This window comes from Apteryx rowi, unplaced genomic scaffold (assembly GCF_003343035.1).
Source record: "Apteryx rowi isolate R43461 unplaced genomic scaffold, aptRow1 scaffold_217, whole genome shotgun sequence".
NCBI classification, from domain to species: domain Eukaryota; kingdom Metazoa; phylum Chordata; class Aves; order Apterygiformes; family Apterygidae; genus Apteryx; species Apteryx rowi.
In genome coordinates, this window is record NW_020448497.1 from 990,926 (window position 1) to 1,004,453 (window position 13,528).

The 13,528-nt window shown below is 70.2% G+C and overlaps 2 protein-coding genes across 2 annotated transcripts in view; both read left to right on the forward strand.

The window, feature by feature from the left end:
- Positions 1-1,301, forward strand: part of PLPBP (pyridoxal phosphate binding protein) — a 25,966-nt gene extending 24,665 nt beyond the window's left edge. Inside the window, exon 9 of the mRNA XM_026064471.1 lies at positions 1,241-1,301. Within this exon, the coding sequence (XP_025920256.1) occupies positions 1,241-1,248 (8 nt within the window). The 3' untranslated portion in view covers positions 1,249-1,301. The remainder of the gene's footprint in view (positions 1-1,240) is intronic.
- Positions 1,302-8,654: 7,353 nt separating this feature from the next.
- The window catches only part of ADGRA2 (adhesion G protein-coupled receptor A2), a 15,426-nt gene continuing 10,552 nt past the window's right edge, over positions 8,655-13,528 (forward strand). Inside the window, exons 1-12 of the mRNA XM_026064488.1 lie at positions 8,655-8,816; positions 8,904-8,975; positions 9,439-9,510; positions 9,784-9,947; positions 10,027-10,240; positions 10,429-10,593; positions 11,681-11,882; positions 12,004-12,153; positions 12,254-12,415; positions 12,557-12,766; positions 12,841-13,042; positions 13,301-13,509. Of these exons, the coding sequence (XP_025920273.1) occupies positions 8,665-8,816; positions 8,904-8,975; positions 9,439-9,510; positions 9,784-9,947; positions 10,027-10,240; positions 10,429-10,593; positions 11,681-11,882; positions 12,004-12,153; positions 12,254-12,415; positions 12,557-12,766; positions 12,841-13,042; positions 13,301-13,509 (1,974 nt within the window). The 5' untranslated portion in view covers positions 8,655-8,664. The remainder of the gene's footprint in view (positions 8,817-8,903; positions 8,976-9,438; positions 9,511-9,783; positions 9,948-10,026; positions 10,241-10,428; positions 10,594-11,680; positions 11,883-12,003; positions 12,154-12,253; positions 12,416-12,556; positions 12,767-12,840; positions 13,043-13,300; positions 13,510-13,528) is intronic.

The window sequence follows — 13,528 nt, forward strand, 5'->3', positions numbered from 1 at the left end:
GCGCCGGCGCGGGGCCCCCCCCGGGCGCAGGCACCCTGCAGAGAGCTGCGCCCATGGCACGGGGCCGGGAGCGGTTCCTCCCGCCGCCGACGCGCGGAAGCAATTTGAGGGCTCGCGGGGTTGCCGGCCATTTCCTCTCTCTCGCGAAGGGCCCCGCGGACGCGGCAGTGCCCGGTGCCGGCCCCTCATTAGCACAGGACACGGCTGCGGCCAGCCGCCCGCTAATTGCCGCCGGAGGGCAGGGGCCGCGCTCGCGGGGAGCGGGTACGGGGACGCGCCGGCCGCCAGCCCCCGGGCGCCTCTCCCACGCGTCCCCCCAGCTCCCYGCAGGGTTTTCCGCGGGGCTCGGCGCAGCAAATGGGCCGGAGAAACCCAAACAGGGCCTGCAGACATCTGCCCGTGCGTCGGGGTTTCGGCGGGGGACGGCCGCGGCCTGGGGCCCGTCCCGGCCGCCAGTGCACACAGCCGCCATTCAGCCCGGCGGCAGAAACAGCCGCTGTGTAAACAGCCCCGCTGGGGCCGTCAATGGGCCCTTTTTTCCCCTCCTCTCGCCCCTGCGGCCGGGTTTCCAGGGTGCCGCTCCGGGCCGGGCTGGCGCACGTTTTCCCTTCGTGCCGCAATCGCGTTCGCGGCAGGGCGGTAGCCGGCATGCACCCGAGCCCCGGCCATGCGGAGGGTCCCCCCGGTCCCGCTCCACCCCAAATTCCTGGGGGGAAAGGTGTCCCCTGTCATCCCTTTTCTGAACGCGCTGCTCTCTGCTTCCAGCAGTTSTCCTTTGCTCCTGGCGAGGCTCGGGGTGCCAGGGCTGGCGGGAGCCTCCGGCTCGAAGGGCCTCGGGAGCCACCGCCGTGCTCCCGTGGGACCCCGCGCCGCAGCCGCTGCAAGCCCGGYGGGCGAGCGGTGGCCCTCCCTCCGCCAAAGCCGGCGTCTGGACGCGCTCGTCGCCCTTCAAGCGCTTTGACGAGCTGCGAGCTGAATTGGGGGGCGCCCGGGGCCTCCCTCCCGCGCCCCTTGCCCCGGGGGGCCGTTTGCTTTGGGATGAGGGGGGGCTGGGGCGGCCCTGCACCCCGATGCACGTGGGCTTCCCGGGGCAGCCCGAAACGGGTGCCGGCCACCCGGCCTCCTTCCTCGCCTCCCCCTGCACCCCRCGGGCCCCGTTCGGGTGCAAACCGCTGGTCCGTCGCAGGTCGACTAACGGCGCTTTCCCTCTCTCCCCTCCCCTCGCTGTCTTCCCCCGCAGGCTCTTGAGCAACAACAAGATCACGGTGCTGAAGAATGGCTCTTTCTTCGGACTGCGGGCGCTGGAGAAGCTGTGAGTGCCCGTCGGGCCGCCGCGGGGCTGGGGCCGTCGCGGGGGGGCCGGGAAAGCTGCGGAGGGGCAGGTTGCTGCCGCGCGGGGGGCTAGAGCGGAGTCCGTCCAGCCCACGGTGCCGCGTCCGTCGCCAGACCTGCCGGCGTGCTCGTAGCGGGGCCGGCGGAGCCTCATCCCGTTCACGTGGCGCTCGAGATACGCTCGAATTGATTGTTTTTTTGTTGCTGGTCTCTAATCTCGTCTATAAATATGGTGGAAAGTGTTTATTGCACTTAAGACTCTGCAGCGCTGGCTGGCATGGCGTGTCAGGGAACATCTGGCAGATGTTAGCGCGGGAGGCGCGCGGGCTGGGCGTCCGCGGGGCATGCAGAAACGCGGCCCGAGCGCCCCGCTCGCTTGCCCGGTGCCTGCACCGGCGGCGTGGCGGGGCGGTGGGTGCTCGCCACAGGCCGGCTCCCCGGACCGGGGCTCCCGAAGTCGCCGGGAACGCTGCTGGGGTGTTCCCGCGGGGCGGGGGCACCGGCACCCAGGGTGCTGGGCCGTGCCGCTCACCACCAGCAGTGCCGGAGCATCGCTGCGTGAAAGGGTGCTCGCGGCACCGACTCGGCCCGGCCGTGGGGCGAGGGGGAGGCCGGGCGTCCCGGGGACCCCGGGAGCAGCGGCAGCTCCGGGAGCCGCGTYGGGCTGGAAGCGTCCGCGGGGGGCTCCGCTCCGTGGGGGCCGATATGAAAAGCGACATTGTCCCCCCGAACAAAGTCAACTTTCTTATCTCTCCATGAAAGGCATCTCTATGGTGGGAGCTTTAATAAGGGGAGATTTATGGCCCCCATATGGATTTGATCTGTAGGTATGCAGGAGAGGGGACYGGCGCACTGAGGGCGTTTTGTTCCCCGGCACGGCCCTTCGGAGGGTCTCACGCATTCCTGAGCGGAGCGGGGCTGGAAGCGCGGCCTGTGCCGGGCGGAGGGGGCTGCGGCGAGGGGAGGCTCCTGCCGCAGGGCCGGCTCCCGGGCTGCTGTTGCCTCGCAGGGAAGCAGCCCGGAGCCGGCCCCGGGGAGCTGCGGGCGCGGAGGCGAGAGCTCCCCGTGCCGCTCCGCGGCCGCACCGCCGCGCTCGGCCGTTACGGCCCGGCCGAGGAGACGGTGCACGGCCCCAGCAGGCCCGGGGGGCGCGCAGGGGGGTCGCAGTTGCTCCCCCCGGGGAGCAGGACTAGCACAGGCCTGGATTTCATTAGCCCGAACAAGGAAGCATTTATTAATGTGGATCTTGTTCGAGTTACAGGGCCTGCACCTGCCCAGGCCAACAGCAGAGCCCAGCTGCTCCGCCGGGGCTGCGGCGCGGCGCCCTGGGGAGCGTGAGGCAGGCGAGTGCCGGCGCCGCGGGATGCCCGGGTCCGGTGCAGGGCGTTGGGGTGCACGGGGCCCGCTGCAGGGCGYTGCATTGGGGTGCAGGGCATTGGGTTGGGGTGCAAGCACTGCAGGGCATGAAACGCCCAGTGCAGAGTATTGGGGCTAGTTTGGGGTTTCCAAACCATGTTAATCCTCAGGGGACTCTAGGGGTTAATCCGAAGCAGTCAGTCTTGGGGACCTGAGCTATTCTGCCTCAGTTCCTTCAGTCCCAAATAGTCCAGCCCTCCTCCCCCGCTGCTGCTTAAAGCGTGGGGTCACCCCCTCCCTCCCTCCTGGCACTGAGCTCTCATTAACGGGGGGATTAACGAGTGCGCGCGGGCAGGGAGCAGCCTGGGATGTGGCAGCAAGAGCGGCGCTGGGCACGCAGCCACGCGGGGCAGGGATGCGGCGGAGCCCGACGTCCCCGTCCCGCTCGTCCGTTCCCTCCTGCTCCCTTCGACCCGGAGCCGAAACCGCTGGTTTCATTGGGCTGGACCCGGGGTGCTGAAAACCTCCTTAAAGTCTCGTTGTCCTGGTTGTGCTGAGCAAGGAGCCGCCCCGAGCGCCGTGTGCGAGCGTGGCATCAACCCCGGTGAGGCAGTGCTCCCGCGCGGGGCTGGGGCTGTCGGTGGGGTTGGGGGCGCGTGTTGGGGCCAGTGCCAGCCCCCGCTGCCCCGGCCCCCGCTCCCGACCTAATTGCACCCGGCAGCAGCCGTAATTGTTTTCACCGGCTCGGTTGGAGCCCCGGCACGGCCGCCGCGGGCTGTGCCCCTCGGGCGGGCAGGCGGGGGACCGCGCTCCTCGGGGAGCTCCCAGGGTCCCACTGGCACCCGTTGCCCTTCGGGTCTCGTCCTGGGGGCCGGCACGGGCGCGTGGCCGCGGGCGCTGTGAGTCCGGCCCTGCAGAGCCCCTCCGGCCGCCCCGGAGCGCGATGGGTGCAAAGGGGCCGACGTGCACCGCCAACGCTCGGCCCCTCGCGCCGGACCGGGCCCTGGGCCGCCGGCCGCCTCCGCGGCGTGCCGCGGGTGCCCCTGCGGACATCGCTCCTCGGGGCCGCGGCTTGGCATCTCTGCTGATTTGTAGCGGCGTAATGAGGTTAATGAGTCTGAGCAGGCTGGTATGCAGCCCCGGCCGGCCGCTCTCATTAGGAGCGGCTCAGCCGGGAAAGGTCCTTTCCCCCACGCGGTGCTTCACCGAGCACCTGAACCCGCAGCCGCCCACCCGCGTGGGGCCGGGGTTCCCGTCCCGTCGCAGTGGAGACGTGCCGGGGTCCTGGCTGGAGCCCAGTTGTGTGCAACGAAACCAAACTCCCCAGGAGGTTTTGCRTCCTGTCCCGGGCTGCTGAAGCGGAGAGCCGACGGCAGGACAGGGCTGGAGCGTGYGGGGAGAGGTTAAGCACCGGGGCGGCGCGCTTTTGCACCGAACCTGTCCCTGCCGTGGGCTGACGCTTGCCAGATGTGCCGCGACGAGACCCGAGGGGCAGGAGCCGGGGAAAGGAGCTGGCAGGGCTCGGTTCAGGACTCCAGGCTGGTCGTGCAGCCACGTGCGCGGGGAAGGAGCCGGGCGAGGGCTCTGAGGCCGGGTCTGCTGCTTTCTGCAACGCTCCTAAGAAATGCAGGCCGAGCCGGGGGTTGYGGCAGCCGGCCATGGTTATTGTGGGCCCCCGAGCGGAAAGCTGGAGAGGAAGAGAGGTGGGCAGCTGCCGAGGAGGGGAACCACGTTTGCTCGCTGCCGCGCTGAAAGGCTCTCGTGTAAAAGTTGCCCAGAGCCCGGGAGAAAAGTAGCTTTCATAGTAAATCAATCCCATACTCTGTAAACACCGGCTGGTGGTGCGCCCGGCTGAAAGCGGCTGTTAACTTTCCTTACATGAAAGCGCCAGGAAGGTCCAAGAAATCCTCTTGCAGGAACTGATGTGCTGCACAAATACGGCAGGCAGGGGAGGAAAAATATGAACCGGCTTCTCTGTTTGACACCGTCCGAGCGCTGGGAGCAAGYGGAGCGAAGCGCCCCGGGCGGGTTTCCCGCGGGGCCGAGCGCTCAGCCCGTCCGTCTGTCCGTCCGTGCGTCGGACCAGGCCGGGTGGCTCTGTGGGCGCCCCTGCCCTGTGTGCAGAGCCCCATCCGGGGGGTCCCCGAGCGCACGCGGTGCCTCGCGGCTCTCGTGTCTGCAGAGCATCAGCGCGGCCGGGCCGGGGGGAGGAAAGGGCTCGGGACCGCAGGAAGCGCTAAGCCAAACAAAAGCGGTGCGGGGAGAAGAGCCTTATCATAAATCAGCAGCAGCCCCGGGCCCCCGGCCAGCGGCGGAGGAAGCGACCGAGCGAGGAATGTTCCCCGGCGCTCGGGTCGCACCGGGCCGCCCTGCGAGCGCCATCCCTCCGCGGTCCCCACGCCTCCCGCTCCGCGGTGGCTGGCCGGGGCAGGGGTGCTTCCCGGTGCCTGCGGGAAGGACGAGTTTGGGGACCGGTGTCCCCCTCTGCTGCGGCCCGCGGTGGCTGCGCTGCTGGCAGAGCGCTGGCTCTGTGTCCGGGTGTCCCTGGGGACCTCCGGCCGACCCCGGCAGGGCCCACGGGCCTGCGTTTCTGTTCTCCCTTGCTGTTTATGTTCTGGCTGTGGAAGTCTTTGGTGCTTCTCCAAGTGACTCTCCCGAGGGAGCGCGAGCGCGGGGTGCGAGCGCGCTGCGGTGCTGCCTGGTTTGCAAGGGGGTTGCCCAGATCGAGTGCAGCGAGCGGATCCCGGCCGGGCAGGGGTGCTGCTGGCCTGTCCTGGAAAGYGTCAGCTGGTAGCAGTCCCTGGGGTGCGGGGCAGGGTCTGCGCATCCCCTCGCCGAGCCTCGCGCCACGCTCCTCCCGGGGCGCCTCGTGCCTCCGTGCGCTGCCCCGCGGCCGGCTGCAGGCTGCAGAGCTCCGGGCCGGCTCGGCGGGCGCTGGGCTGCGAGCGCCTGGCTTGCAGCGGTGGTTCCCGCAGCGCCGACGGCCGGCGCTTGTGCGGCCGGTGTCCAGCCAGCCCTGAGCGCGGTGGGTGGCTTTGTAAGTGCCGTGCGGGTGTCCTGGCGGGTGCCGTGCGGGTGTCTCGGCGGGTGCCGTGCGGGTGTTGCAGCGGGTGCCGCACAGGCGGCGGCGGCGGTGTCTCAGGTGTGCGGAGCTGTTCCTTCAGCACCGCCGCTCACCTGGGCCCCGCGCGCGGCCCTGTGCGCCGGCCTGGCTCGGGGTGTGCGCTGGAGCCGGATGGACTTGGCCTGTGCGTGCTGGAGCTGCCCGCCTGGATCTGTGCGTGCTGGAGCTCCAGACTCAGTGCACGCATGCTGGAGCTGGCCGCATGTGGGATGCGCACGCTGGGACTGGGCAGATGCAGGGCGAGCTGAAGCCAGCTGGATGAGGCGTCACGCGGGAGCTGGCTGGGTGCAAGGCGTGGGTGCCAGGGCTGGCTGGGCATGGGGCACGTGTGCTGGAGGCCACTGGATGTGGGACATCCATGCCAGAGCCCGCTGGATGTGGGGGCTGTGTGCCGGAGCTGGCGGACGCAGCGCAGAGCGTGTGCTGGAGCCAGCTGGGCTCCAAGCAGGGCTCTGCTGGCCAAGGGGCGGCTCCTCTCCAGCCCCTTCCCTGCCTCGGGAGGGAGCTGCCCGCGCTCTGCCGCTGTACTGGGGGAGTCTTTGAGAGGTGCTGGAAAAGGCAGAGCCACACGGAGCGGTGCCAGGGGTGAGGCCGCGCTGGGGGACGCCCCGGGACAAGCCCTGCTCCCCCGCAGCTCAGCGTGCCGGCAGGGCCCAGCGCCTGCACCGGCCCTGGGTGCGGAGAGCCGTGTCCCGCCAAGGGCTGTGCCGCACGTGGGCAGGTCAGGCCTGGTGACACCGTGCCATCCCTCCTGCCGGATGGTTCCCCCGGGGCCAGGGAAGGGGCTCGGCTCAGCCGGGGGTCGCGCCGTGTCTCCGGCAGCGCGGGTGTCCCGCCTGGGCTGGGCGCGTGCTGCCGTGCCGGATGCCAGACGGAGCCCGTTAGCAGCGGAGCGCKAGGTGTCTGCAGAGCCAAGGCAGCAGGTATCGGCAGCCGCTAGGGAAAGAACCGGGCGGGCTGCGGAGCGAAGCCGGCTCTGAGGCGGGAGCATCCCGGGGACATCGCGGCGGTCAGCCAAGGGTTAACGTTTGTCCCGTGAAGCCAACCCGCTCGACTCCGACTTCCTCCGCTTGCGAGTCCGGGAAAGCAAACATGGGTCGAGTTGTTTGTGTTGGCCGAGCGGGGCCTGGCCTGGGATGAGGTCACCCGGCAATGCGTCACGGCGCGTTTTCATACTCCGAATTTCGAACCGGCCCTCGCGGCGCGCGGACGCCCGTAGGAGGAGGTGGGGTCCCTGGCGAGGCCGGGGTGCCGCCGGGCTGCCCAGGGCCGCCGTCGCCCCACAGCCTCGGAGCTGCTCCCCGGCGGCGGCTCCCTTGCAGATGAGAGTAAAGCCGGGGACAATCCTAGGATCAGGGAACTGCGGCGAGGGGAAAGCCCCAGGCCGGGAAGGCAGCTCTGCCCCGCGTGCCGCAGGGCCCAGCTGCTCGGCGGGGCGGGATGTGCGTGCAGAGGCGCTGCACCACAAATGCAACGTGCAGCCGCCTGCGACAGCGTTCACGGCAAGCGCCGCCTCTCCCCGCTCCGGCCGGCTGCTCCCGGGCTCGGCCGGGCCGGACCTGCCGCCGCAGCGAGGCGCGGAGGCTGGCGGCATGCGGAGTCACCCCGGGCAAGGCACCCAGCTGAGCCCCTCACACCGCGTCGTTCAGGACAGCTCGGGGGCCCAAGCGAGCCGTTTGCATGAGTTTTAGTCTGCTGGTTTCTTGAAAGCGAGTTTGCAGTTTGCGGGGGGGGGAGCGACACGACATTCTGCTGGGAAGGGTTTGCACCGCTCCTCTCCTCCCCTGCACCCTTCCAAGGACCCCGTCCAGTGATTTTAGGGACTGAGATCATTGCTGCCTCTGGAATAAGCAAGGCGTAGCATCGGTTGCTAGAGCTGGGCTGAGATCTGGTGCAAAAGGAAGGTCGCACAGGCCGGGCCGGGCCAGGCCGGGCCGCGGCACCTCGGTCGTGGGGCTTCGCCTCGCTGGGCGTCTCTGGGGTTGTGTGCGGAGCGCCGGATGATCGGGCGCTGTGCTCCATGGAAACTGCTATAAATAAACATGGACATTTCCATGTGTTTTGCATTTCCTCTCTCAGTAAATGCTGGTGATTAGCAAGTGGAGCAGCCCTGCCAGTTCTGCGGGGAGCAGCGGGCGCTCCCCAGCGCCGAGCCCGGGGCCGGGCGCCGCCGTTCGCCTGCGCCGCTCTCGTGGCCGCGGCCGGAGCCGCCTCCGCCCCCGACGCATGCCTCGCATGCCTCTGATTAGATATGTGCCCCAATCGAGCTAATAAGCCAAACGCGTTTCCTCCGGGCCGCGCCGCGAGCAAAGCCCTTCTGCGGCCGCGCTGACAATTACAGCGCGCTCTTATCGCACGGCCGCGCGATAGCCCGGTGTGGATAAGGCTGCTCCAGAAACAACTTTGCCCACGGCGGGAGCTTTGTGCCACGGCGGTTGCACTGAGCTCGTGCCGGCTCCCGCAGGCCTTGCCCGGCTGGGGCCGCGGTGCAACGCCGGCAGAGCGGAGGGACACGGGGGACAGGCGTGCGAGGCTGCCTGCAGCTCGGGAGCGCGCGGAGGGGCCGGTGTCCCTGCCGTGTCCCCACCACCAGCAAGGAGCCTAGTGCCTTCCCTGCTTCCCTGTGGGGAGATCATGAGAGGGAAACGGGACGGAAAGCCGCTAACGAGGTTCCCACCCGGCGTTGTGCAGCGCTGGCGGGGAGGGACAGGAGCCCTGGCAGGGCAGCGGGCGGCTCCGCGTGCCCGGGGTGCCCCGAGTGCCTGGGGACCCCCACGGGAGCCCTCGCGCCTCAGGCTGGGGGATCGGGGCCCGCTCCTGCCTGCTCCCCCGCTGTGCCGCAGCTCCTGGGGATGCGGCGGAAAACCTTTTTTGCTGGGACCGGGCTTCCTGGCTCTGCACGCTCACCGTTTGTGTGTCTGTCTCCCTGCAGGGACCTGAAGAACAACCTCATCAGCACGGTGCAGCCGGGCGCCTTCCTCGGCCTCCCCGAACTGAAGCGGCTGTAAGTGGCAGGGCAGCACCGCGCGGCGCGCCCGGGGCCACGGCGGTGGCGTCCCCCGCGCCGACGGCCCCTCTGCTTCCTTCGCAGGGACCTCTCCAACAACCGCATCGGCTGCCTGAGCGCCAGCGTCTTCCAGGGGCTCTCCAACCTCCTCCGGCTGTAAGTAGCCACGTGCGGGCTGGGAGATGAGCTTTCTGGGGCCACCCAGGGTGTCTCTGCGCCCAGCGCGGGCGGCCGTGCACGCCAGGGCCATTCCCGCAGCTTCCCCGCCGTCACCGCGCCGCGTGCCCACGCAGGAGCCTGCGTGCAGGACAGGCCGGGGCCCTTCGCCACAGCAGAGCTCCTCCGTGGCCGCTAAGACGTGCCCAGCTGCTCTGCGCGAGCCGAAGGCCACCACGGCCTCTGCATCTGTGCAATGGGCATAAGTGGGGCACGTCGGGGCCGGGACTCCTGGGGTCCCCTCGGTGGCCAGGCTGAGGGGCTGAGCCGTGTCCTGGCTGTAAGCGATGGGTGATGCTGGGGCCCCCCAGGCACGGCGGAGGGCCTGGATTTTCGGAGGTGCGTTACCTCTCCCAGCTGCTCCTCGGGCCCCTCCACACCTCCTTTCTTTGCTGTCTCGCAGGAACATGTCAGGGAACATTTTCTCCAGCCTCCAGCCAGGCGTCTTTGACGAACTCCCCTCTCTGAAAGTCGTGTGAGTATGTAGCCCGTGCCGAGGCATCCATCCCCCTCCCCAAATGCACGCTCGCCCCTGGGCTGCAGACGTCGGGTGCGAAGGTGCATCCCCTCCTCCCGGCGCGCTGCGTGCACCCACCGCTTCGCTGCCCTCCAGCTGCAGCACCCATCCCCGCGGAGCCCCCCGAGGCCCCAGCCCCCCAATGCGCCCGGTGCCGGGAGGTTCTGAGCGAGGGTCTCAGGGTCGGCCACRCCGGGAGGTGGCTGCGCCCCGTGACGCCAGCCCTTGCAGCGACTTCGCCACCGAGTACCTGACGTGCGACTGCAACCTGCGCTGGGTGCTGCCCTGGGCCCGGAACCGCTCGGCGCAGATCTCGGACAAGACGGTGTGCGTCTACCCCCGGCACGTCCACGCCGCGCCCCTCCGCAGCACGCAGGAGAGCCAGCTGCGCTGCGGTGAGGCCGGGGCCGGGGCGCGCGGGGCCCGTCGGCGCCGGGGCGCGGGCTCACCGGCCGGCTGTGTCCCCCCCCGCAGTGGGCACCCCGGAGCTGCACACCCACCACCTCATCCCGTCGCTGCGCCAGGTGGTTTTCCAGGGCGACCGGCTGCCCTTCCAGTGCACGGCCACCTACCTGGACAACAGCACCCAGATCCGCTGGTACCACAACCGGGAGCCGGTGGAGGAGGACGAGCGGACGGGCGTCATCGTGGAGGAGAGCCTCATCCACGACTGCACCTTCATCACCAGGTGGGTCCGGGGCCGGGCAGTGCCCGGGTGGGACGCGAAGTGCAGACGCCTCCTGCGCTTCCCGGTGTCCTGCTGGTGGTCCCCACAGCTGGGGACACCGTCGCGGGCTGGCCGAGCCTGGGGGCGGCCCCAGGGCTGTGCCGGCGGGTCAGCCCTCCGTCCCAGCCCGCGCTCCGCTCTGCCCGCAGCGAGCTCATCCTCTCCAACATCCACGTCTCGGCCAACGGCGAGTGGGAGTGCGCTGTCTCCACCTCCCAGGGCAACGTCAGCAAGAAGGTGGAGATCGTGGTGCTGGAGACCTCCGCGTCCTACTGTCCTGCCGAGCGGGTCACCAACAACCGTGGGGACTTCAGGTAGGACTTTGTGGGGTCCTGGCGGTGGCGGGATGGGGTGCACCGCGGAGCCTGTGTCCCCGTCTCCTCCCGGGACGCCCCAGTGTCCCATGTGTGCCGGGGCGGGGGGCTTGCCGCGGGCAGGGGGCAGTGGTGCCCGGGCCTGCAGGTGACCTGGCGTCTGGTAGCGATTAGCGGCCGCGGAGAGCGCGCGCGCCTTTGAACGGCTTCCTGCGCTGGCGGCGCAGCCCGGCTCCAGAAGCAGAGGTGTTGGAATTTCTCTGGCAGGAGACGAAAGGCTTTGGGCGCCCGCCGTAACCTCGGCCGGGCCTTTATGGAATATAAATTACTGGTACAGTAAATGTGGCTTAGATTAGCAGCGGGCCCCCCTGCCTTTCCCCCCGGCCCTCCGCGCGGTGCCGAGCGGAGCAGGATATGGGATTAGGTAGCCAGGGAAGGCAGCTTCCTGGGGAGCCCCGGCGGGGCCCGGTGGAGGCTCCCAGGGATGCAGGGGGGCAGCAGGGTGCCACAGCGGCGCGGAGCGGCGCGGAGCGGCGCGGTGGCACGGCCCACGCGGGCAGGGAGCAGGCTGAGGGTCCCTCCAGCCCCGTGCGGAGGCCCCAGGCCTGGGGTGGCCGTGGCTCTGGCAGGTCCCCCCCGGGCAGCCGTGGTGGTTCCCGTCCCCGTGTTGGCTCCATCGCGTGCACGTGCGAGGGACGGCGGGGAAGGGTGCGTGCGGGGGGGGGGGGGCCGTGCGACCTCCCTGTGCATCCCCTCATCCAGCTGCGGTGTCCGGGGGTGTTGCAGAGGCCAGATGTTCCAGCAGCTGGGCCCTGTGGTGGTCTCCGGGGAGGGAAATAAGGAATCCTGTAAAAGTCTCGGCCACTGCCTGGGTTGCGTGCGGGTTTTGTCCTCGCGAAGCCTTTCCTGCAGCAGGGAAGGGGCTGCTGGCAGGGCAGTTGTCCCCTCGCTGCCCGGGCAGAAGGGCCACACCGGGTCCCAGCYGCGTGGGAGCCTGGGGAGGGGGCACCTGCCCGCTGCATGCGGCTGTGGCGGGGGAGCCCTGCGGGCGCCGGCCGGGTCTCAACGTGCATCTGCCCGYGGCCAGGTGGCCCCGCACCCTGGCGGGCATCACCGCCTACCAGTCCTGCCTGCAGTACCCCTTCGCCTCGGGGCCGGCGAGCGGCGGCCCGGCCGGCGAGCAGCAGGCGTCCCGGCGCTGCGACCGCGCCGGCCGCTGGGAGGAGGGCGACTACTCGCACTGCCTCTACACCAACGACATCACCCGCGTGCTCTACACCTTCGTGCTGGTGAGTGGGGAGACACTGCGGGGGGCTCGGTGGTGCTCACCCTGCCCTGGGTGCTCCCGGGGCCGGGCCGGCGCAGCTGGTGACCGTCCCCCGTGCTGCGCTGCACCGCTCCGCTCCGCAGATGCCCATCAACGCCTCCAACGCCCTGACCCTGGCGCACCAGCTGCGCGTGTACACGGCGGAGGCCGCCAACTTCTCCGACATGGTTGATGTCCTCTACGTGGCGCAGATGATTGAGAAGTTTATTGGCTACGTGGACCAGATCAAGCAGGTAACGTGGTGGCCCCTGCTTCCCCCAGCCCCACCGGGTGTTTCCTACCAGGGACAGACCCCCCGGTAGCTGTCCTCACCACCCCCTGCTCTCCCGGCAGCTCACAGATGTCATTGTGGAGATGGCCAGCAACATCATGCTGGTGGACGACCACATCCTGTGGATGTCGCAGAAGGAGGAGAAGGCCTGCACCAGCATCGTCCGCTCCCTGGAGAGGATTGCGCTGCACACGCTCAGCAGCAACTCCCAGCACATGGCCGTGGTGAGTGTCTCCTGGTGGTGGCGGACAAGGTTGGGGGGGGGGGGGCTGTCCCAGCCAGGGCTGTCCCTCGCCACGGGGCTCCGGCGTGGGGCTCTGCCCGTGCTGGGGCTCACGGCGGCCCTGCGGCTCTGTGCCTGGCAGAACTCGCGTAACATCGCCTTCGAGGCCTACGTGGTGAAGCCGGAGAGCTACGTGGGCCTGAGCTGCGTGGCCTTCCAGCGGCGGGACGGGGGCCCGGCAGGGCGACCGCCCCTGGCAGAGCGGGGCGCCGAGCCTGCGCCCGACCAGCAGCTGCGGCTGCGCTGCACCACGGGGCGCCCCAACGTCTCCCTGACCAGCTTCCACCTCAAGGTACGGGGCGCGGGGCGGCCGGGGGTGCCGGGGGTGCCGGCTGCCGCTCACCCGCGCCCGTGCCTGCCCCGCAGAACAGCATCGCCCTGGCCTCCATCCAGCTGCCGCCCAGCCTGTTCGCCAGCCCCGCGCCGCCCGCGCCGCCGGCGGACTGCAAGCTCCAGCTGCTGGTCTTCCGCAACGGCAAGCTCTTCTGCAGCACCGGCAACTCCTCCCGCCTGGCCGACGACGGCAAGCGCCGCAGCGTGGCCACGCCGGTCATCTACGCCGGGACGTGTAAGGACTGGGCGGCTCGGAGGGGGTGGCAGTGGGGTCCCCCGGGGAAGGGGGGGGGGCTCTTGGAGACCTTGTGGGGCCTGGGAGGGGTGTCCCAGCGGTGGCCGGCCGTCCCTGGTGGCCAAGGGGGTCCTCCTGGAGGGTGGTCGTCCCCGTGCTGGGGGTGCACAGTGGGGGGGTCCCCGGTTCGCGGTGTCTGGGTGCAGAGGGGGGTGCTGTGGAGGTGCTGTGCCTTACCCGGTGGCGGTGCGGTTGCAGATGGCTGCGGCGTGGGCAACCTGACGGAGCCCGTCGCGGTGTCCCTGCGGCACCCCGGGGAGGGCGCCGACCCCGTGGCGGCGTACTGGAACTTCGAGGTGCTGGAGGGCATGGGCGGCTGGAGCGCCGAGGGCTGCCAGCTGGCTGCCCGCGAGCCCAACGTCACCTCTCTGCACTGCCGCCACCTCAGCAACGTGGCCGTGCTCATGGTAGGTGGGGAGAGGGCTA